This window comes from Aphelocoma coerulescens, chromosome 2, assembly GCF_041296385.1.
Source record: "Aphelocoma coerulescens isolate FSJ_1873_10779 chromosome 2, UR_Acoe_1.0, whole genome shotgun sequence".
Lineage (NCBI taxonomy): Eukaryota > Metazoa > Chordata > Aves > Passeriformes > Corvidae > Aphelocoma > Aphelocoma coerulescens.
In genome coordinates, this window is record NC_091015.1 from 156373409 (window position 1) to 156400060 (window position 26652).

The 26652-nt window shown below is 45.2% G+C and overlaps 2 protein-coding genes across 4 annotated transcripts in view; one reads left to right on the forward strand and one right to left on the reverse strand.

The window, feature by feature from the left end:
• Positions 1–12101, forward strand: part of NTAQ1 (N-terminal glutamine amidase 1) — a 35223-nt gene extending 23122 nt beyond the window's left edge. For all 3 annotated transcript variants that reach the window (XM_069005430.1, XM_069005434.1, XM_069005429.1), the window contains exon 6: positions 11556–12101. In XM_069005430.1, coding sequence (XP_068861531.1) covers positions 11556–11746 — 191 coding nt within the window. In that variant the 3' untranslated portion in view covers positions 11747–12101. The remainder of the gene's footprint in view (positions 1–11555) is intronic.
• Positions 1943–26095, reverse strand: FBXO32 (F-box protein 32). The gene is made up of 9 exons (XM_069005428.1): positions 25722–26095; positions 22597–22709; positions 20856–20905; positions 20093–20185; positions 13116–13209; positions 12114–12298; positions 8973–9155; positions 7705–7848; positions 1943–7033 (listed from the first exon to the last, which is right to left on the reverse strand). Exons 1-9 carry the CDS (start codon positions 25835–25837, stop codon positions 6944–6946), a joined length of 1068 nt encoding a protein of 355 aa, XP_068861529.1. The 5' UTR covers positions 25838–26095; the 3' UTR covers positions 1943–6943.
• Between the last annotated feature and the right edge of the window lie 557 nt (positions 26096–26652).

A 26652-nucleotide genomic window follows, 5' to 3' on the forward strand; every position in this document is an offset into this window, starting at 1 on the left:
GAAAGAGATTTCTGGCTTGGAACACGAGCTAAACCTCTCACAAAAGTGAGAGTTTTGCCTGTGGAGGCAAAGCAAGAAAAAGCAAAACTGTAGTCCACCCCAGCTTGGCACAGGGCACAGACAGGGAGCGCAGCAGCTTCTTGGCTGACAGTTAGTTACACACACCTTTCACATCAAAGATTACCCACAGAGACATCATATATACTTCAAGTATAAAAATAAATGTTGGTAAGAATCATCTTAACCCAATGCTTAAAAGCCCTGTTAAAATAAGTCAAAATTCCTGGTGTGCAGTGACGAGGAGGAACTCACATTTCCTGTACTGACTGCATTTCTCTGTCTATGAACACAAATCCCATGGGGTGGTTTGTTTATTTATTCCCTGAAGCTGGAAGTGGGTGTTTTTCCTCTCCCACCACCCACTTCCAGCCATTGCATGAAAGCAGCAGCACCTTTGGGTGCTCTGAGATAGACCTGGCACCTCAGCTACAAACCTGTGTGTGCTGCTATCTGCATTCAGGATCTGTTCTGACCAGGACTGAAATTATCCAAGGAAAACATATTAAAAAGACATTTGTTTTCATCTAAAAAGTGCAGTGTACTATGCATCAAGAACAGTGAAGAGTGAACTGGTTTCCTTCCAGCTTAGGGAAGGCCTTTGAACCCACATGAGTTATTTATAGAGCCTTTTGGAAAACAGCTCTTTCCAATTTCTACATTTTGGTCAAAAGAACAGCTCAGGTTTTGTCAAAAATAAAGCAATCCCCTACATTGTTCACTGGGGCTCACCCCTGTAAAGCAGAGAAGCAGAAATAAGGATTAGGGAAAGGTGGGGCAAAGCAGAGTCATAATTTTAATACTCCGTGTGTAAGAGGCTTTCAAAATGCTTTTTGGCTGAACTGTACTTCTTTTATTAGGCTCTAAGACAGACAGTGAGGGCACTCCAAAGAAGTGTACAGGGTGACTCATTATCATTGATCAAGGGAGACCCTCATCCCTGTTTGAGGATGCCTCTCCCTCTATCCCTGAGTGCACTTAAAAGGGTGGAGGTGCTAGCATTCCACTTAAAGGATTTAGTTTTAGCACATCTAGTCTGTTGAAGTAAGTAGAACTTACTATTTTCAAAATAGTTTTAATAAGAAATGTGTCTTAACTACAGCTTTCTCTTGTTAAAAAGGCTCTGTGATCTTGTCCCATCCTATGTGTCCAGAGACTGGTGTCTGGGTGGTGCAACCCTCTTAACTGCAGACCCGAGTCACAGCATAACTACAGAGACTTAGGAAACCACCCAAACACACCTCATGTGACAGTGCAAATGAGATTGAAAACAGAACACCTGCATTTTGTACTTATTTCCACAGCTGGCATAGCTTTCATGAGGCAAGTAATCCTGTTTTACCATGATAACTTCTGTTCCAACCAGAGCCACATTTCATTTGCCTTCTCAACTGCTTTCCCCCAATTTATTAGGAGTCCTGTCAGTGGGGTCCTACTCACATTCCCTCTGAGCAGGAGCCTTGGTCAGACTATTTGCAGTCTTGACACTCGTGAGATGCAATTGTTCCCCACCCCCAAAAAAAAATTAAAAATCACTCAGGTAACAGGTCTAGAAAAACCCCAATATCTTGTAAGCTGTTAAGTCAGAGTTGAAGGTTTCAGATCAGTGTGAGCACTGGTGATCTCCTTCAGGGCAGCAATCACTCCTGTGCTGTGGGCAAGTACAGATTCCTGAGCACAAGCTCCATGTGAGCACTGTTTCTGTTAGAAGCGAGAGCTCATTTCCCTTTGAGAGATGATGAAGCAATAACGATCTGGGATCTTCTACTGTGACAACGAGCCAAGTTCTGGATGTTCCTGCAGAAGAGTCTTTGCTTACAGTCATCAGAAGCTCAAGGCTGATAAGGTCACCACCTTGGAAGCAATGAGACAACCAACTCTGTGGTTCACATTGTTTGAACATTTATTGCAATTCAGTGTCAAAAATGTTTTACAAAAATACTGTCTGCACAGAACAGCTGTAAAAATCAGTTGAACATGCAAGGGAAGAGGAAAAAAGTGTGCAAATTTATAATGGAAGGATTTTAACCACACAAGAATATTAAACAGAAGTCTTATATAAGGGATGCCTTTCACTTCATATCATCTCTAGTTACAACTTCAAGGAAAAATAAAACAGAACACACACTCTCTTCCATATATAAGTAGGTATTTATAATTACTGTAGATTAGTTCCTAAAGATGAGCATATTTGCTATTTCAAATTAAAATGTTCTCTTGGTAACTGACATGTTAGCATTCTGTGCAGCACACGATGGCTAAAGAAAGGCAAATTCCACCCTCAGTTGCCCTCCCAGGAGGAGAAGCAGCAACGCTTGGTCAATAAAGAGGGAATTTCTCTGGTGTTAAGACTATTTATATACTAGAGACTGCATGTGTCAAGGACAAGATGGATTTGTTCTCCCTAGGGCCAGATCCTGCAAAGCTGATTTGCTACCAACAAAATCACTGGAGGAAGACACTGGATAGAAATTAGGTGCTGGTAATGACTCAGAGCCTGGCAGTCACAGGCCGACAGCTCTGTGAATGGCTGACCACGGCTTCAGAGCCTGTAACCAGCATCGTACAACCAATGAGCTGAGAAAGCAGCACAAGCAGAACACCAGAGTCCCAAACCTTGGAGGGAGTGAGTCTATACCAGCCTGATCAGCCATCAGCTCCACAGGGCCTGTGCTTGTGCAAATAGGCCAGCTACAAAGAGGGGCATTTTAATTTAAAGCTATGTCTTTTTGGCAAGGTGCTGATCTACAAGGAAGCTGTGCAACCTGTTTTTAGGGACAACCACAGATGACAACGCTGGTTTACTGTACCAAGCAGGAGATCAGTGTGAAAAGCACATCTGATTTGTTTGCTACACAATAGGATTTGAAATGTTCCTGCTCTAAATGAAATTTTAGCAAAAAAGGGCTAAGGAATTTTCTGGGCAGGAAAAGCTGGTTTAGTACCTGTGTATGTCCTAGAAGGTGACAGCTTCACAAAAGTAATTGGAGTCAAACAGAAATGGGAATACAAACAGTTCAAAACCTAGGGCAAAGAAAAATAATATAAAATATATTCCCATATACAGAAAGTGGCAGGGTGCAATTAAATGTTTACATACAAAGCAATGTCTTCAGAGCAATACACATTTTCCTAATCACTTTACATAATAAAGGACCTAGAAACTCCCACAGTTAAAAAAAGGAAACTCCAAAAACGTAAGAGGAGGTACACACACTTTATGATCAAACTTCAGCATACCATAGTTAGCATAAATGGCTTAAGGTATGTACAGCTGAAACTGTGCCTCTTGAAATGGCCACCACATTAAAAACTGGCCTCTTCTAGAAAGCTGAAACAGAGATCTCTGGGATCTCTCTCTTCCTAAGGTTCGTCCCTTGCATGGATCTATTTTTCCTCTTCACAGTGGCGTGTTCTATGCTGTTGCACTAGTTAATACATCCTCTAAAAACAATGAGATTTCCCTGGATATGCTGGCAAGAGAAAACCTCAAAGAGAGGAAAAACTCTGCTTTTGTAGTATAAGAACAGATGCATATCTAATGGAAATGCATCAACTAGAAGGTGAAATGTCATTTGAAAAGAACATTCTATTTCCAAAATACAAGCAAAACTCTGTTTTCCCCTTCACAACAGCTTTGCCACAATTGTCTTAAAATAAAGAGGTCCTTTTTGCCTGAGAGCAGCCTTAAACCAACCCTCCTGGAAGCCCCTGATATCACTGTCAGTTCTGTTACTCTGCCATCCTCAGCCAAGCAGATGCCTTTGCACAGTTAAAATACTGATTGCTTTGTTTATAACTGGTTAGAGTAAGGTATTTGGATGCAACAGCATTTTGTTTTAAATACAAACCAAGAGTACTGAATTCACTGTAACATCTCCCTGTACCAGCCACTTGAGAAACAATGAGTCTCCAAAAAGACCAAGGCCATCTCTGACAATTGCTGCAGCAGGAGGGTAATGACTGAGGCAGTAACTGAATAAGGCTTATTCTTTTCTTTTTGTTTAGTCTGTTTTGTTCTTGTACAGTAGTTGCTTGGTTTGCTGCTAGTTTGGATGCTGACAGCAATATCCCAGGACCTCACACAAGCAACAGACAAGTGTCTATGTATAACAAATCATCTTCAGCACTTCAACCCTTAGAGTGCTAAGAAAGAAAAAACACAGTAATTGAAGTAAGTTTTATAAATAGGAGCCTCAGCTGCACATTAAATCTGTTGTCAGTATGACCCATGCTCTCTGGGCAGAAGAGGCCAGTGAAGGGTTGATAGAGGCAATGCCTGGAGCCAAGACATTCCCAAATCACAGCTCAACATTGAGGATTTCCATCTTCTTATGCAAGGAATGCAGTAGGCCAGATTCAAACCTAAGCTTAAGATTCACTCAGTGTCACAATCTCACAGAGAGTAAGTGCTAAGCACAGGTGCAGAGTAGGCAGAATGCTGCAGCATTTCATACCAAAATTCTGTTGCCTCCCCATCACAACAGGTTGGCTCACCATGGGTGGCAGAGGCAAAACTACAAAACAAATCAACCCCAGGTCATAGCTGGAAACAGAGGATGCCAAGGGGCACAGGTCTTCTCACTGCTGGAAGAAGGAGCTACAGGACTCTCCAAATTCAGTGGCAATGCTTTACTCATGTCACTTGCAAGTTTCTGTCCTTAATGCCCTCACTCACAAAGCCAGGTTTCAGCCTTGTCTACCCGCTGCCATCAATGCGGGAAGGAGAACAGAAACTGGCCTCCTTTACTCACAAACATCCCCCAAACAAGCACAAGTGTACTTTTCCAAGGTAGCAGTTTTTAAATCACTTCCAGTTGACATGAGTATGATCAGCAGGCTTATGCTTTCCACCAGCAGTCAAACTGATGAATGGGGCATCAACACCAAGATAAAGCTTGTTATCCTGCATGTGTTTTCCCCTCATCTCTGGAGAGTGACAAGCTCTGAACCATGGCTAAGGGTGGCACAGGATTACAGAACTCTCTGGAAGAGCAAAAAACTCGGGATTTGCTGTTCGGCGGCTGGAGAAGGCTAGTTCTTGTCAGCATTTTCCTTGTTTTCCTCCCCTCTTCCCACTGCTCCATCTAGAGGGAGCTTTTTTCCCTTTTCACATCTCTACCAAGAGTATGCAAAGTGATTTAGTTTGCAAAAAAATGCAAATACTGTCATTTTAAAATACAAACAGCTGCAGAAAAGTGTTCAAAGTCAGTTATAAAAATGTAAAAAAAGGAACAGCATATTTAACAATAATTAACTCAAGTAGTTCTTCCTGAATTGTCCTGAGTACTCCTCTTCCTCACAATTTTTGTACATAGTCACACACAACCCACTAAATATTTACCCTTCCGAGGTATCCTGCTTACATCATGCACAGAGAAAGTGCTATACAGGAAATCTACTGCCAAACAGCAAAAACTTTCCACTGCAGGTTTTCAGATTGCCATGTATGAGCTGGATTCTTCAAGCTCCACTCTAGAGAAAAGTGAAGCATTGCATGCAACAGAGGAGACAGTGAGCCAGATCACAGCCACACTGAATCAGCCACTTACTCTGTGGGACTGAAAATTTAGCTCTAGGTTAGGGTTAAAAGATCCTATAAAGCAGCTCAGCACTGGAAGCAGAAGGGACTAAGGTCCTTCGCCCCTGGCATGGAGAAAGAACCAAAGATGTGTCAAGTGCCACGTTGGAAATCCCTTGCTTACCCCAGTCCTGACTGCTAAGTACTAATCACTCCCTAAGCTCCAGGGGTCTGAAATTAAACATTTGTTGCCAGTCTTCCAGTGAATAAAAACCGCATCATTTCATGAAATTCAGTGGCCCAGTTCACCCTATATTTTACCAGCTCCAACATGACTGAATTCACTTGACAGCAGTGGGAATACAGAGCACTGTATATGTTGGAAAACATGGGCTTGAAAAAACAGACTCTAACCTCATTTGGGATTTCAACTAGTGTAATTAACCTAGTGAAGCAGGTAAGAATTTACTTTGTGAGATTAAATCCAGTCCTTTGTTTCCTTATCATAGAACTTCCTCCCTTATAGATAATGCTCATCCTTGTGTCTTCTCTTTTCCCATTTGCTTAGTCTTTCACAAAACCAACAAATTAAAAGAGGATGGAGTAAAGTCTTAGGTATTTATATGGTGCCTATCATCTAGGCATTCAAGCACTGAGCAAGAAAACTAATGTAAAGAGGTAAGCATTAATACAAGAAAAGATGCTTACTATCACAAACATTTCCCTTTAAATCATTGTACAAAATACAAAAGTTCACATTGTACACTGGATTTTTGTTTGAAAGGTACTCAATCTATTAGAGGTAGAAAGTGGTATGTTGCGATTCTGTCTCGCAAGTAGGCTAGAGTTCTATCCTAAGTATTTCAGAATGTGTCCTTTTAAAAGCACAAAAGTATTATTAAACTTGTCACAGGGATATTTTTCATAAATATTTCTAAAATGTCATATTTATAAATATGTATACTAAATAAAACCAGATGGAGGAACAGTTCAACAGTCCTAGCCTCATATTGCTTTCTCTGTATTAGAAACAAACCAAGAGAGTTCTCAAATGGATGCGGGGCAAATTCATTTTTAACTTCTAAAAACAAAAAATGAAGGTTTTTTTGCCCTGTATCTTGTACTGTGATGATAAAAAAGGGACTCTGTACAACATGCTGTATTTATACACCAGTCCTATGGAAGTCTGTATTCCTTAAGTGCCGCGTGTCAGTGAGCAACTTCACCTTTCATCTCCAAGATCCTCTTGTTCCTTGACTCAGGAGCTTCAAACAAACATGAATATTTACACTATTTACAAATGGAGTGTCCAAGCTCTGTGACAAAGTGTCCTGCAGGAATCTCATAAGCTGCGGTGACCCAAGTTCAGAACCTGAACAAGTTGATAAACTCCTGAGGTGAAAGAGAGGTGGAGCAAGTCTCTGGGTTGTTGGCTGTGCAGGGGTGATCAGTACCCTGGGAAAGGAGAAAACATTTCTATTTAGAGAGGCTGCAGAAAGGGTGCCAAAGCACCAGTCAACTTAGCACTGCCCCTCTGCCAGACATCCCACGTGCAAATAGATAGAGCAGGGCCCAGAATAATAGACAGCTCAGAACTGGGCTTAATATCTTAGGGGCAAGTCACCAAAAAAAGAAGCAGCAAAGATCCAATTAATTCTTTTCCCCTCTTCTGTGAGAGGCTAGGGCCTACCATCAGCTACAGGAGTTTAACTCCCGAGACATGCCTTGCACATCACCACAGTGGTAAGCAGATTTTTGTCATGGGCCATTTTGCAGCCATCAGCTTTCATTCCAGCTAATCCTGTTGCCAAGACCTCTACTTCCATGCAATGGGTAGAGGAAGCTGCTGCCAGTGCTAAAGTGATTTCTTGCAGGCAGCCCTAAAACATGCCCATCTTCCAATCCTCTGGCTCCAATGGACACAACTCATGTTCAAGATAAAGATGGCATCCCTGAAGCACAGAGGAGAAAGGGTTTTAACAGCTGAGGGAGAACTAAGATGTAGGAATTCACTAGGCTATGCAGGCAAAGGAACTGCAGCAACCTAAGCCAGCTGCAAACAGAGGAAGCACTGGATGGCCCGTGGCTACTGCCCCAATCAAGTCTGTCCCACCAGCACCTCATACCTTCCAGGAAAGGATGTGGCAGTGCCTGCACAGCTGCAGTGTGTCACCATACTGCTCCTTCCGTGGGTAACACCTTATGAGCTTGAAGTACATCTTTTTCCAATCCAGCTGTCCTTTGTCAGATAAAATCAGACGTTTGCGAATCTTAAAGAAAAGATACATACAATTATAGCAGATAAAAAAAAAGATTTGTTCTGTTCAGCTCATGACATTTTCTCACTTGCATGTCAGCCTTGTCAGTTTCATAACAGTTCCCTTGCAACAGCAAGAAAGCTCTTACTTTGAATATCCAGCTATGAGCATTTTCCTGATGGGAACAGCCTTATCCAATACCATTACAAAGGTCTATTCCCAATTCATGAACTTCACTGTAGGAAGCCTGAAACCCTGGGAGCTATTTCCTATTACTTTGGCCAGTCTTTCTAGCTGGCAGCACAGCAAGTAGAGTTGAATTTAACAGTTTTAAAAGCTGAGGTATTTTTCTCTAAGAGCCAGTGATTTATCACATCAGCTTGGGAGATTTCAGGTTCATTATTTGCAGAGGCTGGATTTGAATTTACTTAATAATAGAACTAACTCCTCTGGAGTCACTTCCCAAGTCAGATTCAGAGTGAGTAAATGAAACCAAGTCAGCAGAGAAATCTGGCACATGGTTCCTGAAGTGCAGAGGTCTAGTATAAACACCCCAGACATTCACCCATAAACAGAGAGGGATTTTTGTTTGTTTACTTTTAAATTTATATGATCCCAGTTGATTACCAGCCTTCCAGAGATGTTTACACAGGTACAAAGTGGGTAGCAGCAGGGCTGCTTTCCACATACCATCCTGTCACTCACAGAACAGCTCAGAGGGGATTTCTTGCTCTAAAGGGCAAGAGAGTACAGCTCATGGACCACATCCACAAAGATTCTCTGCAAGGGTGTCAGTCCCTGGGACATCAGGGTGATTGCTGGAGCTTGCCTGCACGTTTTCCCTGCACACGTGGGGCAAGGAGCAACTGCAAGTCATGCAGTTGTTCCCACCTGGATTAGGACTGAAGTTCAGTGTATGATTAATTCCTCAAGCTCATATTTCAGGAATCATTGTTGTGGCATGTAAAACCCTCTATATAAATCATCTTCACAGCCATTCTCATGCCAGCCTATATTATCAGCTTGCAGCACTGTCCTCAGATCCAACAGACAGCCAAGTAAGAGAACACAGAGGGCAGGCACTCTTTCTAGTGGGGTACACCAAGGATCCGATGGCAGTTTGCCTCTCTTTGTACCTGTCTGTCCGTGAAGTGGTACTGGCACAGTTTCTTCCACAGCAGCCGGTCTTCACTGAGCACTTGGAGGTCAGGAGCCACCTGACCCAGGCTAACCAGGTCCCTCCCATCGCTCAGTCGCTGCATGATGTTCAATTGTAAACACAATGGCAGGTCGGTGAAAGTGGTTCCTTTAAAGGCAGGCTGGAAGAGACAGACAAAACTGAGCTCCCAGGAAGCTGAAAACCTAAGAAATCCTAGCTTGCAGCAGAGCTACTGCTTTTTAAAAACTTCTTCACACAGAGAAGAAAGCAGCAGTTAAGGAGACATTTTACATAGAAATATTTGACCTTCTGCCCCAGAACAGTTTGAGATAACCTCAAGGAAGAGGACATGTATCTGTAGTACAATAATTAGAGTTGGAGTCCAAACCTCCTTCTCTCTCTTTTTTGTCCACTCCACATCCATACTCGTGAGACTCTGTTCTGTGAAGCATCACCATCAGCTTTCACTACAGTAGAACATCAGCTATATCATGGTATCAGCTACTGACCATCCAGGTCTCTCCACCACAAGACAGATGGGCATTACTTCTCAAGTTCAGCTCCAGTTACACACATTGCTGGGAATCTCATGCTCTTCTGACATGTGTTTTAGCTTATGTCATCACAGGATCTTGCTGCAACCACAGCAGCGGCTGGTGAGTACCCACAGCAGGATTTTTCCCTGCATGGCTTCCCAGCTCACTGCTGGCAGGGCTAACTTTTCCTCTGGGAACACTTGAAGGACCTGCCCCTTTCCCACAGGCTGCAGCCCTGGTTTTCCAGGCTGTTCAGCCACAGAGACAAAAGGCACCCCCATCTACCTTTGCTTAGCCTCCACAGACTCTAGGATTGTTTTGCAAGTCCACATGGGGCACAGCTCCAAGAGAAATTTACCACAGTAGATCTGCATGTCCCACACTCAGGGGAAATCCAAGGTATACACAGGAGCAAGGCATCAGCGGGGACCACAACCTGGGCTCCAGCTGCTTCAAAACCATCCCTGGCCTTATTAAGGCAAACAGCAGCTTCTAGGATTGGGCCCCAACAAAGAAACAATGTTAGACAGATGTGCCAAGTTCATCCTTTACCCTGCACAGAGATGCTGCTATTTTAAGTTGCAGAGTCACAGCACCCGCCTTGTCTTTGGCAGAGCTATTAACTGTTTCAAACAAGCAGCACACAGCCCACCAGCAGCAGGGGAACGCTGCATGAGGCTGCTTTTAATCATGTGGTCCCATCTCCAGCCATCCCACAGCATGGGAGACTCCAGAGGAACAATAAGCATGTCTGCACAGCAGCAGCTCCTGCCCTCCCTCCAGTGCCTCAGTGCCGGCCTGCCCAGCCCAGTGACACTGCCCAGCACCTGCAAGGACCAGAGCTTCTCAACCAAAACACCCATTTTGGCATCACCACCTGCCAGGCAGACCTGACACAATCGCTCCCGAAGGAGTGAACTGTCTCTACTGGCTCCAGAGGACATTCCTTCCCATGACAGCCTGGGGCATTTTTTGGGGTAGGACAAATGCATTGGATCCCTGGATCACACCCCACTGCTCTTCCTTGCCAGGCTGTATTTTGCATTCTTCTGCACTCTGTCTATATATAAGCTTTGCTAGGGCACAACAGGCAAGAGTAAGCTCAGAGACTCTTGGGTCAAAAAAAAACCCCAAAAAAAACCCCAAAAAACCCCAAAGCTCACACTTGTATTTCTTTTTCTGGAAAAACATGTGTGACTCGAGCAAATCCTTACAGGTTTTCTGGATCAGGCCAAAAGCTTATCTGCTACTACTTCTCCTTCAGTACTCTTTTCCAGGACTTTTCAAGAATTACTTTTTTTGGAGAAGGAACACAGATTAGACCAGAACAGATCAGTTTGCTGTCATTTTCTGGACAGAAGTTTGTCTTTCCTTAAAGCAGCTGTTACACATGCAACACTGTGCAAGGTTGGTTTTTCATTTTTTGTTGGTTTTTTTAAAATGATTTAGGTCTTGGGTGTTGCAAGACATTTCCCCCTCCAGAAACACCACAAATTCACCGCATAAGTAACTGGCTGCACAGAGCTGAGCTTCTTCCTTTCTCTGAATTCAGCTCATCTTGTTTCAGCTTGAACTGACGTTATCTTCAGTGGTGTGAATTTTTTTTGCAAGCTCTACATTTATTTTATTTACTGTAGAAAAAGTGTCTGCAAACCTACATGTAAGTACACATAAAAGGCAGTTCAATTCACAAAGCAATGGTTTGATGCACGTTTATCTGAACAGGCAGAGTTCTTCAGGACTACAAGGGGAACACTAACACAGATATCAGCACTGGGGGAAAACTTTAGCATTTCAGTGGAGTAAGTATCCATTTGAGGAAGAAAAAAAGTGTATATATAGTCCCAGCTAACTTATTGTTGGTATCCCTGCTTGAGCAGAGGGGTTGGACCAAATGACCTCCAGAGGTCTATTCCAACATCAAACCTTCTGTGAATGTATGAAATGGAACAAGTTCAGATTTGATTCCCATGTAAAGCCAGGTTAGGAATTTATCATCTAACATATCCTTCCCATCCCCACAGATGCTGTTACAAAAACCAGATGTTGTGAAAGCAGGACTCATCCAGCTGGAACAGGTAGCTCCAGACTACTGGAAGAATCATTGGTATTTTCAGCCAGGAAGCATGAAGTTATGCAGCTATTTGAAAACTTGCATTTAATTTACAGATTAAACAAATCTAAAAACCTCAACTATCTGATAAATAAGTTTTGAAGGCAGTTGCTCAGTTTGAGAAAGCCTGAGTTGACTTTTCACACAGAGGCCTGGCCTCTGAGGCCTGATGAGGGGGAGGTGGTTTTCTGCCCAGCTCTGTTCACACAGCACTTTACAGCCATTATGGAGTCAAGCCACAGTCTGTGACCAGTAACCTTGAGCATGATCCTGGGTTATGTACATTGAGTTTGAATTAAGGGAGTCAAGTAAGCCAGGAATGCATCCAGTTATTCTGGCACCTCCAGGTCCTTCCACTCTGTGCTTGCACTGGGAGTACAGTGAGAAGCAGTCACCCAAACGAGAGCCATTAACACAAAAAGGTTTCATGAAGGAGACAATACTTTTAGCTTTCAGGATTTGTGCTTACCCTGGTGATCTGAATGTTGTTCAGTTGCTGCTGCCAGTGGAGAATGCTCTCCATCCTGTGCACCCACATGTTGATGTTTCCAACCAGGACAGACTTGCCAACCCGTTGAACTAACGTGCAGAGGGATGTGTAGAGGGTCTGCAGCAATTCCCGTATTAGCCTGATGTTCTGCTGATCTTCAAGGACTTTGGAAGAACAGGAAAGGTTAAAAATGGGAATTGGCAAAATCCTTCTCTGAATCTACATGTTTCTCAGGCAAGTCATTTGCTATAACTTCACAGGCCAAGAGAGCCAGCCTGTGCTTTTCTTTTTAGAGGAAAGCACTTAAACATTATCCAGTCACAGCAGGTTAGGCAGCAGATGGAAAGAGAGCCTCCCAGGATAAGCAGATGAGATCTACCATTTCTGCAGCACTTCCCATTTCCAGCCACTGGCAACCAGCCAGTTTTCCCCTCTGATACTGTACAAGAGGTTATCTGTGTGCACCTCTTCCCCATCTACCCCAGCTAATATGTATTTCTCATTATGTTTAATAACAGGGTGTTCTCAAGGCCCAGGCTACAGTCACAGCTAAATATCCATGAAGCAAGTGCCCCATCTCAACCACAATTCACTCCCCTGAACAGGTGAAGACACCCCTCCAGAGCAGTGGGAGTACTAGGTACAGCACACTGCCAACAAGGCTGCAGCAGAGACTGCAGATATGCCTGGCCGAAGGCAGGAGCAGCCACATCTGCAGTCAGAAATAGGACTCAGTAGGATGCAAAAGGGGTGGTAGTGAGGAAAGCTGGAGGAGTCACCTCTCAGATACCTACCAGACTACAGACATTTCTTCCCCTCCCCCCAAGTGGTTCATTGAGTGAAAAGAAAGCAGAACTGCACTACAGAAATAAGCAGTGGTACCCCTCTTCACCCATTTTGCATTGCTTGACTAGTCTCGGTGTGGTTCACCAAAGTACAGCAGATTAAATCAGACTCCCCCTCACTGTTTCCATTTCTTACCTTTCTGAACCACTTTTTCCAAAATGTTCATGTAGTTTTTCTGGGCAATGCCACTCAGTGACGTCAGCTGAGACTTTGCTATCAGCTCCAACAGCTGTGGATAAAAATAGAAGTTGCAAGCCTTAGAGCACAGAGATACCTTTCTAATCTTGACTCCTAGTCACATGACACAGCAAAACAGTCCAGGGACTTGTTTGCTGCTTGAAAATAAAAAGGAGACAGAACAACAGAGGAAAGTAATGCAAAGGGGAAGGAGAGCCAGGCCAAATAATTAAACTCACATCAAAAGATGTGGGGGGGGGGGGAAAAAGGCATTTTAATTATCTTCAGTGGGGTGGGGAGAGGGAACCTGATTTCATGGTTCAGAGATGCAGAGAAACCACAGAGTGGTGCTTGGACTGACAGCCGTTATTCACACCAAGGGAACAACGAATGGGCAACGTCACCATCCTTCACTGGGGCATAAACAAGCAGTGTCATAAGGGAACACAAGCAAGTGCCTGTTTGGATGAGGATATTATTGATGGAGCATTAATGAGAATCAGACTCCACAATTTACGTCAACTGTTGGGTTGCATGGGTTTTGTCAGAGTGCTGTCGCCACAACAGAAAGGTTAAGTATGGTACAAAGAACAAAAATCCTCCCCACAACAAACCCCTGCTCCCCCCAAAGGTTTCCTCCTTTTTTCAGCTCTAACAAACCACCTTTCCCTGTCTGCCCTGTTTACTTGTTAACCTCCTCTAATGAAAAATCTTGCTTTTACTTTCGATTAGAATTTACTTCCCATCACTGACCTCCTGAGTCTTGAGCAAGCTGAACAGTGAATTTGGGCTGCAGTTGCTAAAGGAAGCATTTCCCACAGGGAAGGATGCTCTTTCCTCCCCATCTCTGTGCCACAAGAACAGCTGTGGAAGTTTCCTATGGATCATGCTCTGCAACATGTGGCCTGTGATCTTACAAGCCTTTCTCCCTTCCCCCAACATTATATAAATGCACAGACTGTCCACGTGTCAGTCCATTTGTTTTGGATGTACATAGCCTTCTGTTTTAATTTAGAAAGGAAAGGAAAAACCTTTTATGCTACAAATCAATCAACATGTTGCCGCATGACCATCTTATTAATCCTTTATTATCTGCAGCTCTGGTATCCCATTGCTGGCACCACAGAGAGTCCAGAGAAGGTGCCACTACTTGTGTCAAGTAACTAAGATGGCTTTTGACTAGACTTGATAAGTCATGAGCTGAACTGTTTGCACGGCTAGAAGAATGACAGGAATGTATCCAAAAAGTCACCAGCAGCTTGCCATGAAGCGGGAGCTGAGGGAGAGGTATTACTGCAGCATGCTCTGCTCATCTGGGGGCACTGGCATGTGACTGCCACTTAAGAGCAGTGAAGTCGCCTAGAGTGACCAATCTCTTCTTCTGTTTAATATCCAGGCCAACACCACCATCAGATGGCTTTGAGTTTACATTCTATTAATATCTTGCACCTCACATGACCAAAAAAAACCTCCAAGATGAAAAAAGACCTGCAGTAACTCCTGTGAAGGGCAGGCTGCTTGTTTTCTTGGCTTGTTTGGAGGAAACAGGAGATGCAGGAGAGCTGGGTAATATTTGGTGCACAAGCATCAGTGGATTTTCTGGCTATATCAGCTAAATGAGACCACAATAATTAAATACTCCTAAAAATAAGGCAGCTTGCAAGATGTTTGAAAAGCTTATAAACGGTCTTTTCTTCATTCTTTTATATACAGAATGAATAAGTAGGAAAAAAAACCCAGCCAATGTCCCATAGTGGCCTGTAATACTCTGCTTACCCTAAACTGTTTAGCCTTCAGACCTTTGATTATAGTGATTGATTTGCTAGACTCCATCTGTACACTGGCCACATATGCACCCAGATCAGCTCGTCTGTGCACAAACAACTGCTGTCTCCAGATTGCACTGTTCTGGAAGTAGCACAGAGACAGCTTCCTCCAGGCTGGGTGTTAGCAATATCGTGCCCATTACTAAAAACACCAAAATGCATGCAGTGATAAGCATCATGTAATGTAATACCAGAGGAGTTAGACGCCAGGGCCATTCTTTTAGAAGAACGAGGATAAAAATCTCAGTTCCTCAAAGAATGCTAAATTGGTACAAAATTAATTTATCCGAAGGAACGAATTTGCCCTGTCTGTGTTTATCAAGGTTCAATTTATGTTCAGTGAACCAGTTCAGATATCATGTGTCACCTCCCTCCTCCTACAGCAATAAACACAGGATGAAATTCCATATGAAAACTATGTTGTGAATACTTCTAGGGCTACTCTGCTCCCCAGAGACCACTGACTGAAGCAACTAGCTAGTCCTCCAAATCAAAAGTCGTATTTTATTCTTCTGTGCTCATATAATACACAAAAACCAGGTAAAGCAGTACAGTTCATCTGTACCCCACATGCTCCAGTGCATTGGGGGTCTTTTAGTGTTGGGACAGGCCCCGAGTATGGTCTCAGCTAATTGATGCCCAAATTGGGGTCTATAGCAGTAAAAAAAATAAATCAATGTTGCCACTTGCATAATACAGACTAAAGCCAGCTGATGAATTCAGGTTAATGCTGAGTAGGGTAAAAAGACTGGAGAGCTGCAAGTGTGTGTTATGATGTGGCTGCATTAAGTGCAGCCCACGCTCAACTGAGAAGGACAGATGGTAGAAGAGAGTGCACAGGGAAAGGTTAAGAGCAATTTTAAAAGGTCTTCTTTTCCAATACACGAAGTAATTGCATTCCAGCCAATTTTAACTGGAGCTGGGAAGTCTGAAACACCTCTAGAAAACAGGGTATTCGATCCAAATTCACTCTCCAACTCCTCAGAAGTTGAGAAAGGTGACCTGGTGGCTCCACTAAAAAAATCCTTCCCACACTCTTGCCCCTACTTTGTTTGCTAATCAGAGGTCTGCCAGAACTACAGAGAAAAGGCAAGAGATGCAGTGGGCTATCCCAGAGCCTCTGCAAAGCTAGCAGAAAGCTAGCATCTTCCACAGTACGGCAGTAACCTGCTCCCTTCCCAAGCACAGTGGGACTCCTGCTCAAATCACCAGCCATCAGTCTGGAGCAGGCAGTGCCACAAAGCCTCTCATCTTCAACAGCAGAGCAGATCCTTCTCTTCCCATAAGCACAAGATAAAAAATAGCAAACAGAACAGTGCCACGTGGCAGGGAACTAGGGCCCCTGTTTCAAGGCCATGAAAACACTGCTGGGCACCCATGACTACTGTGTGCAGCATTGCTTAGACCTGCTACAGCCAGATGGCACTTTGGCCACAGTCTTGGTTCAACACAGGGGTGTGCAAGCAATCCATACCCCAAATAACCGCTGCTGGGGCTTACAGCACACAGAGCCAAAAAATCCTCAGCAGTCCTGCTGTGCTGAGCAGGAGAGTACAACCTTGACTCAAAAAGGGAAATGCTCTGTAGTGATTAAAATCACAGGTCTTAAACTACTGAAGTGTAAATTCCCAGCTGAATACCTCAAGCCAGCTATATGAAAGCTGGACTGCACTGTGTGGGGATCCGTAAGTTCCTGATGGTTGGGGATGTGACTCCTCGCATCTGGACTACTTATAAGAAAATAATCACAATGAAAAATTCCTCCTCCAGCCCCACCTTGCTCTCACAGCCCTTCACTTTCAGTGGCTGAAATGTCACACTGGTTGTCAGCTGACAGGTGGAGCAAAAGCAAGGCGAGTTATAATGATTTACAGTGCAGGTGCTGACAGATCTCCATGAGACAGCATCCAGCTGATATTCTTTCAGGACAGCATAACTCCAGGACTCCTGGAGCTAACTGCTATTAAAACTTAAGAAGCAAATTTAAGAGACTATTTTAGAAGGCTGAACACAACCTAGATCATGTTATTCCAGAAGAGCTGTGCCCAAGCAGCTTAACCTGACCTAAGCTTTTATGATCAGAAACAGCACCTTCCCTTGAGACTACACAACCATCATATGAGAAATCTCTTTCTAAAGAAGCAGCCTGCAAAACCTGTCATCTGAACACAGTGTTCCTGAAGGAGAATGAACAACTTCTGGGCTGCAGGCACCTTTGTCTCTGCTCCCATTAATTATGCTTACAGAATGCTTCCAGTCTTTTCATTAAATCTCTAAGATCAGACAAAATAGGGCTGCTTCAGACCAGCAACAGTTTGGGTCCTCTGGGTCAATCACACACTTCCTTATTAGCCCTAAAAAGGGAACGCTGATTGTTCTGTAACATGTGAGTAGATGCACTAATTTGAAGGATCAGCAAGGACCAAGTCATGGCACCAATATCTATAACCTGGCACTTCCAGAGCTGTACCAGCAGACCATCAAGACAAGATTGATGTTGGAGGAAAATTTCTTCTGCTCCAGTTACATGGACTCACTAGCTCCAGCTGATGGTATTTGCCCACAAAAAATACCTGCCAAGCTTCTTGCAGCTCATACCTACACTCCACTTGAAAGAGGTGCCCATTTTATCTGTGCACCATTAGAAACTCCAAGAATTTAATTTGGGTGTATCTAAAGCAGCAACTTCCGTGACAAGAAAGCAAGCACTGAAGACACTTAAGCACTGTTCACTTAAGTTCAGAGAAATTCAGAAAGGTAAGTTCATGTTAAGCGTGAAAGCCCATTTTGCACCTGCAGCTGTTTCTCTCCTTTCTTCCTCTAGCAACATCATCATATTCTTTCTCAGCCTCCATTTCCAAACTCCCCTCCTTGAAAAGCATTTGCTTGATGAGTTAAGTAGTGTGACATTAATATCAGATACCCTGAGCAATGAGTGGAACTAGAGAGAAGAAGGAGAGGGAAGGAAGGGAAAAATGTTTTGCCTGCCAACATTCAAGGCATTTTCCATGTGACAGATTGCCCATCTGTGTGCTCTAGGAGGCCTGTGACTTGCAAAGGACCATAAACATGATCCACATCTAGGCAGAGCTTTTCATGAGTAAGTCTGGCATATAAGGCATTTTATGAACTACTATCCACTGGAGACTTGGCTGATACAAGCCTTTCATTTTAAGAAGTCAATTTTACAATTTGATCCATGGTACCAGGTTTAATATCTTTAAACTGCCAAACCACAAGTCAACCTCAATTAGAAAGCTTCATACTTCTCAGTAGTGCTGTATCTGTAAAACTACTGGGGGAAAACTACTCTTAAAAGCTAGAAGAGAAGTAATTTGTAGAAACAAGGATACATGTCAGCTTCCATAGCTTTCAAAACTACTGTTTTTGATAAAAGCTTCCCAAATCTGCTGTGTGTGAAGTCTTCATGAGAAAAAGAGAGAAGAAGGTCAGCCTGAGCTCCCCCACCAGACCACACTGACTTCACTGAAATTTAAGTTTGCTCTTCAAAAAATTTAGTGGGACTTCTGCTCAACCATTTCAGTCCCATATGAGACACCCATCACATTGGACCGAGCAGCAGAAGCCCATCACGTGGCACAGCATGACCCGGGGCCATGCTTAGCAGAGGTCTTTGGAGTTCTTCACTGACATAAGAAAGTCTGCCAAAGGGATGTCTGCAGCACTAAAGTTTTATTTTACATTCCTTCTTTATATTTGACTAAAGGGTTATGGCCTTGGCATGAACTGTTCCTTCCCCAGTAATCCCCCTGAAGATGACATGGCTCTGTGTGTGTAGATATATATATCTCCAGTATCAGGAAACACCGACTACCTCAGCACTGGTGATCAGCTCTGCATGATCAGGAAAACAAGTTTTTCCAAGATCAGCAGAGCTAGGACAGCCTGAGTCTACATGGACTTCGATCCTGCTTTGCCTCCCCAAGAATCCCCACTCCCTGCCACCACTCCTGCAATGAGACACCCAAGTGATTGCCCTTCCTACACAGCCAGTGGGTCATCACCCCCAATGCCTGTACACTTCCCAGGGTGACAGAGGTTTTCAGAGGTGACTTGTCACCTAGATGACCTAGGCAAACAAATCAAGGTGAACTTGCTCAGATAATTTCTTCCTTAAACACTTCTCATGACATTTGACTCAAAGGGAAAGCAATACCACTGCTGCTTGCACCAGAACCTAAAACCTGAACAGCTGTTGCCTCACCAGTGATCAGCTGCTCACAAGACATGAAAAGGAGCTGTTCATAAACAGCCTCAAGTTAATAACAGGTTTATTGAATTCTAAACCTTGCTAAGCATTCTAAAATTCAAGATCAATTTGCAGATCACATGCAGATAAACATACAAGCATCCACAGCCCTCAGGCCTGTAGGTCCCCCAACCACCTCCTTGGCCACCCTGAGCCAAAAGAGAAGCCCTGACCTATTACGCAAAGCCACAGCATGGGGAACTTCAGGCTGATGACTCCTTCCTACCACTTAATGGTGTCAGGACTAAACAAATGTTTCACCCACTGAAACCACTGCCAGTCACAAAGGATTAAGAGCAACAGTGATCTTTAACAGAGAAGTTAAGATCAGTGCCACCAAGAGGTTCGGCCCATCTCCTCATTCCCAAAATGCTCAGCTCTCCTGAGTCTCTCCTGTATCACCTCAATGGAGACAAAGCTCCACAGACCTCAGACTGAACTTCCTGTGCAAAGAGGTCTCCACTGCACTATGGCCTCTGCAGAGAGCCCATGTTCTTTTTCAGAAGCTGAACTGAAAACTCAGGAATTATAAGCCAAGCTTTCTGGGTTTCAAAAGTGAATGATACAATCGATAAGTAGTTGGAATGCTAGGCTAAGACAGCTCATCACCTACATTATCACCACTTTTCTCCCTTTGCATTTTAACAGACTAAAGACAAGGTTTTGGGCATCTATCCACACACACAGCTTCCATTAATTACTTCATACAGCAAAGCCCAACACACCCGCTTGCATCCTCAGACATCTCTTCTCTGCCAGTGCTTCCCATTGTCCAGCCGGTGCTCAGTTCAGAATCTCCACCAGCATCACAGCAAAATAAACCCTGGACTTTGACTCACCCTCACGACGTAGTTGAATCGCCTGGAATCCAGGATAGCACTGGAGAAGTCAAGCCGGTTGAAGGCTTCTCCCAAGGTACAGTAACCATGGCGCTGAGAAGAAAAAACACTCTGGGTCATGTTTTGGCAGACTTGAGTCCTGACAGCACCAGGCAGACGTGACCCAGGGCAACTCAATTCAGCAAGCTGAGGGGTACAAACCATGGGAGCAGCTTACAGCTGGAGGAGGCAGGCCGGGCTCCCACTGAGCCACACTTACTGACATCAAGAGTGGGCATGGCCCAATGTAGATCATGGTAATTTCCCAAGAGAGACCCAAGCTCTGCTCATGACCCATGAATTTACGTGTGAAAATGAGCCACACATTCCTGGGGTTCAATATATAGTGTGAGTTCAGAGCAGTCTCATACAGCCACTTCTCTCCATGAGTGCAAGAAAGCCATTGTGATGAATTCCAATGATTTTCCATGTTAGGACTTTACTGGGTGAAAGCCAAGAACAGTATTATGGCTTGGCCTGCAAATGGCTGGGTTTTTTTAAATGAGTGAAGCAAACAAGTCATATTTTAAACACATGTACAAAGCCTTGTACATCAAGCCCTGGATCCCTGATAGGGGCTTAAAATCATTACTGAAATTCCAACCACAAGCCAGATCTTCCACTTATCTCTTAAGAGCTTCTGCTGATTTATATCAGCATAGGATCTTCCACTGCTTGTAAAAATCAGTAGAAAAGAGAACAAAGAACCTATCGAGGCACTCACCTCTTTTGTGCTTCCCTTGTGAACATAGATCCACTTCTCCTGGTGGAAATCTGTTTGGACAAAGACATTTTGCTCCATTAATCTTCCACCTCAGAGAGCTGTATCTCTGTTCTGCTCATAACATTCACTGTCTTTTAGTACAAATTAAGTTATTTTGTTTACACCACCACACTTGAAACCAAATCTAGTGACTTGCTAAGCTGCTTTGTTTCTATACAGCTTCATTTGAGACTGTAGCCCTAAGCCTTAGAAAGGGCTTCTGTTTCACTGACACAGCTCAAGACTGTAAATGTTTAATCTGCCAGCCACAGATATACCATAACACCTCCTCTTCTTTGGTCCCAGACAGTAAGTGTGGCTGACAGCCAGGTTTTGTTGTTATTGATTTTATTAACTATTTATTACCTTGGTTACAGGCTTGAGATTATATGTCAAATTTGAAGTTGAGCAAAAATGTCATGAGACACCAGGCATGTAAGAGAGCTTTTAGCAGTGAGATCAGGCTCAGAGGAGCATGCTTATGCTTGCAGCTAACTTGCTAAAAAAGAAAAAACTATGTGGGACCAAAATTTTCCTATTTCTAATTGCCCCTCCCTTCCCTAAGAATGGGAGTTGTCCCATCAATTCCCCGAAATAACTTCCCAATACCCAGCACACACTAACTCTGTTTGCAGAAGAGCCTGTACTGTAAGCAGTTATGCTGCTCAATCCTTCTCCCACTCCATTTTCACATGGGCTTTTGACCCTACTTCCACCACACACTGGCAATTTAACAGCTAACAAATTCTCCTCCCCATCCTGCTGGACTCCTTTCCATAAGGAAAATATTGAGCTCCTAGAGCAACCTGTAAATTAATGAACTGAGGCTATGGAATGTACTCCTGCCTGGTACTAAAAGTCCAAGGAAAGACCCAGTCTCAGTTACAGGCATGCTGACCCTGCATCAAGCCCTTTTTAATGGTAGGTCACAGCAGAATCCAGCCAGAAAACTGTCATGGTAACATTTGTTTGTTCAGAGAACTGAATACACTGAGGGGCCAACTTTTGGCAACAGTTTCCAAAATCCTGGGGGATGCACAATGAGTTAATAGCAGTGTGGGAATTGTAACTCATTTCCTCTGGATATGTTTATATTTGTAGCCTTCACATGTAGCCAGTACCTATCTTGCAATCAGTCCAACGCCGGCCTTGCTGTCCCTTGCAGGCTCCCCCAGTGCCCCATCTGAGACCCCAGCTGCTCACTGTGTGTACAGAAAGATTTCAAGCCTTCTATTGTTTTGAGCGAGCTGAGATCTTATTTCATTTTTCATGCACTCCGCATACAGAGATAGGATCAAAGCTTACATTCAGGCTTGTAGCCTCCAGTAATGTAGATTAGTGCTCAACATGCATATGGAAGGAAGAATAAATTCAGCCTGTTGTGCACAAGGAAGTCTACAGGGGGAAAAAACTGGAACTGGTTCATTTGAATGTACCATAGGAAAAAATTACCCTCCTGACAAACAAATGACAAAAATCTGAACACAACAAGCACAACTCCTCAGAACAGGGATTACTAAGGGGGGCATAAATCTTCATGTTAAACTGTATCCAAGTTTTCTACTTAGGTCAAACATGGGCACAAAGCCCTTCAAGACTCTAGAAGGCTCTTCATGCAGTATGCAAAAATAATAGATGTGAAGCATTTTCCATTCTTCTGCAGCAACTTTTGTATAAAAAGAAGTCCAAAAAGATGTCTTACATTGAGTCTTGGCTTTGTTATTCAGCAGGTCTTTTTTTCTCTTCTTGGCAGCAACATCATAGTTTATGGTGTTGAAGATATTCTCTTTGTTGTGATCATCTTTTTTACAAAAGCTGTGAATGACACAAAGCAAAGATTCTGTTTATTTCTGCAGTCTGTTGAACACCATCTTTCCTGTAGGGAGAGAAAATACACAGGTTTTTATTGTGGCCTCCAAGCTGTCTCCTTGCAGGCTGCCCTTGAGAAGTAGTCTGCACACAGTTTGTAAAGTATTTGTAAAGGAACCTCAACTCTGGGCTAGCCAAGATACCTGTGACAGGAGCAGGTAACACAGATTGCACAGTTAGTGCTGGGACACTGCTAAGCAATGTTCTTTTCCACTCTTTAACCTGTTTCTATCCTTAAGTAACACCATATCCTCCTAGCGTATGTAGCAGACTGCTCTGAGCCAGTCAGACTGCTATGGAAGGACATATTTAGACATCCCTTAGGACATATATATGCACTCAAAATATTTATTAACAAAAGAGTTCCTACAAAATACTATTTCAAGCTTACAGGAAAAGCTTAGCTGGGGCTCAGACTTATCTGATGGTTTTCCAGACCCCACATAGTAGTGACTATGCAAGATAACAGCTAGGATCTCTGGGCCAAGACTGGCCATTGTCTGCTTCTGCTGGAGCTCTGCTGTAAATGTGTTATTAGTGAAGGGAGCTATAACCCCTTATTTCCTTCAAGAGCAATGAAAGGCTGTCTATAAAGAGGCTGTACATCACCATCCCCACATTCTGCAGACCTGCAAATCAGCAGATCCAGGCCACAATGTGAAACTGAGAAGCCCCTGGGCAGCCACGGAGCTGCTGCAGAGATCCCTGGGGCTGGCGGGGGAGGGCAGCACCACCAGGGGCTCTCAGCAGAGGCCCCAGTACACAGCCTGCTGCCCAGAGCTGCAGGATGCCTCGCAGGTGCCAGGGAGAAGACAGGCCATGCATGCAGGAGAACAAAACAGAGCTGCCCCCACTGCTCTAGCAGCTCACAAGGGATGAAACGTGGCTGTCTGCAGCCTAAACTCCAAGTAGAGTCCGAGGCACCTCACTGCACCTCTCAGCTGCTGTGGCTCAGACAGCCCTGGAGCTCTGATAGGTGCCAAAATATGCTGCTGCTGCTTGCACCCCTGGGCAAGCTTCCTCTGCGAGGACCCTTACACAGCCAGGAGGCTTCCTGTACAGGCTGTGTGTTTACACTGCTTAGCCTCAAACAAAACCCAAACACGAGCACCATACCAAGCACACCTCTGACAGCTATTCAGCAGAGTCTCATGCAAAGCAATGAAACCTGTAGGACAAGGCTTCTTGTTTCCCCTGTTCACTGGCTGTCTGCATGGCCACACCACCAGCATATACTAAAGTCAAGTGACCAAGTCAGAGTTTCAGCCACAGGAGGAACCCAGATCCCCCCCTAGCATGATCCAGATGGATGTTCTGGTTTGGCACCTGCACATGGCCCTAGAGGCGGAAGAAACCTCTCCCAGTTTCAGAACACCATGACCCTCAGCTCCCCCTTCCAGGGCATCTGAGCTGTGGAGAAGGCACCACCACAACACTGTGGAAGGGGAAGAGCAGCAACATTGCAGGTGGACAATATTCACAGAAACAACAGTTTGGGGAACCCAACACTTCTGCCAGCTGCAGTTTGCTTTGAACCACCTAAACCTGAAAGCAGAACATCTCAGCTGCTCATGTACCCCATCCATGCTGCTTTCTGCTATGGGGACCAAAACCTGAGAACGGAATACGGCAGTAAGGAAGAAGCTGTTTTGGGATATCCAAGCTCACGTTTTATCATGGTTGCACAAAATCAGTAGGGGGTCAGGTTAACACACCCCACACAGTGGCAGGATCTGAGCCCAAGAGCACAAGACGGATCTGCTTTGAATCTCACATGTCAACAGCACACCCTTGCCTGATGACTTCCTACTGAATTACTCTGTAATCTGAAACCACCATAACAGCAGCAGTGGACAAACTCCAGCATAGGAGGCAGATTATTTCCCTGTTTATGTACTGCCAGGTTTCCACACAGTTCTCCAGGGCATCTTGACAGGTTGAACAGTTGGGCACCTGGACCTGGCACTGCAAGGACCTCAGCCCAGGGCCAATACATCACCACCTTGCCTTTAAATGGGAAAAGGGATGTATAAACTATGCTTAAGTCAGTATTCCCAACACACTACCATCAGCCAGACATTTTTCTACCTATTTACAAATTACAAGCCTAAACTCGATTTTTACTTACAGCTTGCGTGAAAGAGGGCAGGAGATACCTGCTACATAAGCCTCCTTGCACAATAACATCTCAGCAGTGGCTCACAGCAAATCCCTGCTTACTCCAAGTCCCTTTGTCATGGGCATTCCTGACCCATCCCTAGGCCCAGTGGCAGCAACCCCAACCCCTGGTAGCACACAGTTGAGGAGAAGATGCAGCTCTGTGACAAAAGTTTGGTTTTGACAGGAGCGATCTGGCCCAAGCCCACAACACCCACGCGCTGCAAAAGCTTCCTGCCCGCACCATCTTGGGGGTTTGTTGATGTTTTGCAGCCAGATTAGTCAAGCAGCACGTAAGGTACATTACTCATGGCCTGAGGAGGGTTTATGGCTTCAGACACATCATCCTTCCCGGCCCGAGACCGGCAAGTCCCAAGCAAGGTTGTTTTTGTTTTTTTTTTTTTGGGGGGGAGGGGGTGGGCAGCCACCTCCACGGCCCCCAGGAGACGCCCCCAGGGGCAAAGCCCTCTGGCCGCTGGGCAGATGAATGTTTCATCTTTTCCTCGATTTTTCGCCGCACTCCACAGCCGTAAGGACGGCCCGGCCGCCTGGGGAGGAACAGCCTCCATAGGGACGTGGGGACCCCGCCGGGGGCTCAGTGACCCCCGTTCGGGGCTCCCTTTAGGCCCGGAGGAGCCGCCGAGCCCTTCCGCGGGCAGGTCCGGGTCACCCGCGCAACGACCCCGCTCCGCCGACACCGCGGCGTCCCCGGAGCCGGCCCCAGGGGCCCCGCCCGCCCCTCACAGCTTCGCCCCCCACCGCGGGCACCGCGCCCCCTGGCGGCACCGCCGGCAGCGGTACCTGCTGATGTCGCCCACGAAGCCGCCGCTCTTCTCGTCCAGGAAGCGCGTCCAGCCGTCGGCCGTCTTCACCCAGCTCTGCCCGGGGGAGCGCCAGTCCTGCCCCAGGAACGGCATGGCGACGGCACGGAGCGGGACCAACACGGGGACTGGGAGAGGCGGCTGCGACTGGAGCGGTGTGCGGCAGATCGGGGCAGTACCCGGAGCGGTGCGGGGCAGATCGGAGCGGTGCGGGGCAGATCGGCGCAGTACCCGGAGCGGCGCGGGGCAGATCAGACGAGGGCGGCGACCGGAGCGGTGGCTGGAGCAGTGCGGTGGCGACGGGCGCCGCTCCGCGCTATTTATGCGGCGGCGGTGGGCGCGTGTTGACGGAAGCGCGGGCCGGCCCCGCCCCCTGCCGCACGTGGCCGTGTTTATCGGGCAGGCCCCGCCCACGGGGCGGAGGGGGCGGGGCCAGCGGCGCTGCGCGTGCCCGGTTGAGCGCGCGCCCGAGCCCCACGCGGGTGCGGAGTTTCTGGGCTGCGCGTGGCGGCCTTCGCACTGTCAGCGCTGTGTGCAGAAAGCACTGAGGGTGGAATGCAAACGTAAAAATAATGTTTTATGCGTATCTCAATGCCATATATAGGTCCCATATTCGAGTTACTGGTACAAATGATCTATTTATGCTGGCGTGTTTTCATAGGCTTGTCAATATGTTTTAGGTGTTTATGTGTTGCAATATTGTATCATATAATAATATATAACAGTGTAATATGTAATATATACTGCAAAATCATCTTTATAGAAACACATGGAATCAAAATCCTGCCCTGCAAAGTGGGTTAAGCCAGGCAGATCCATGTCACTGAAAATACCGTCATGCTTTTAATGAGGATCACTCGGCAGCTCTGAAGCGCAGTTGGGTTCGATCTGCAGAAGCGGATGAAGGGAGA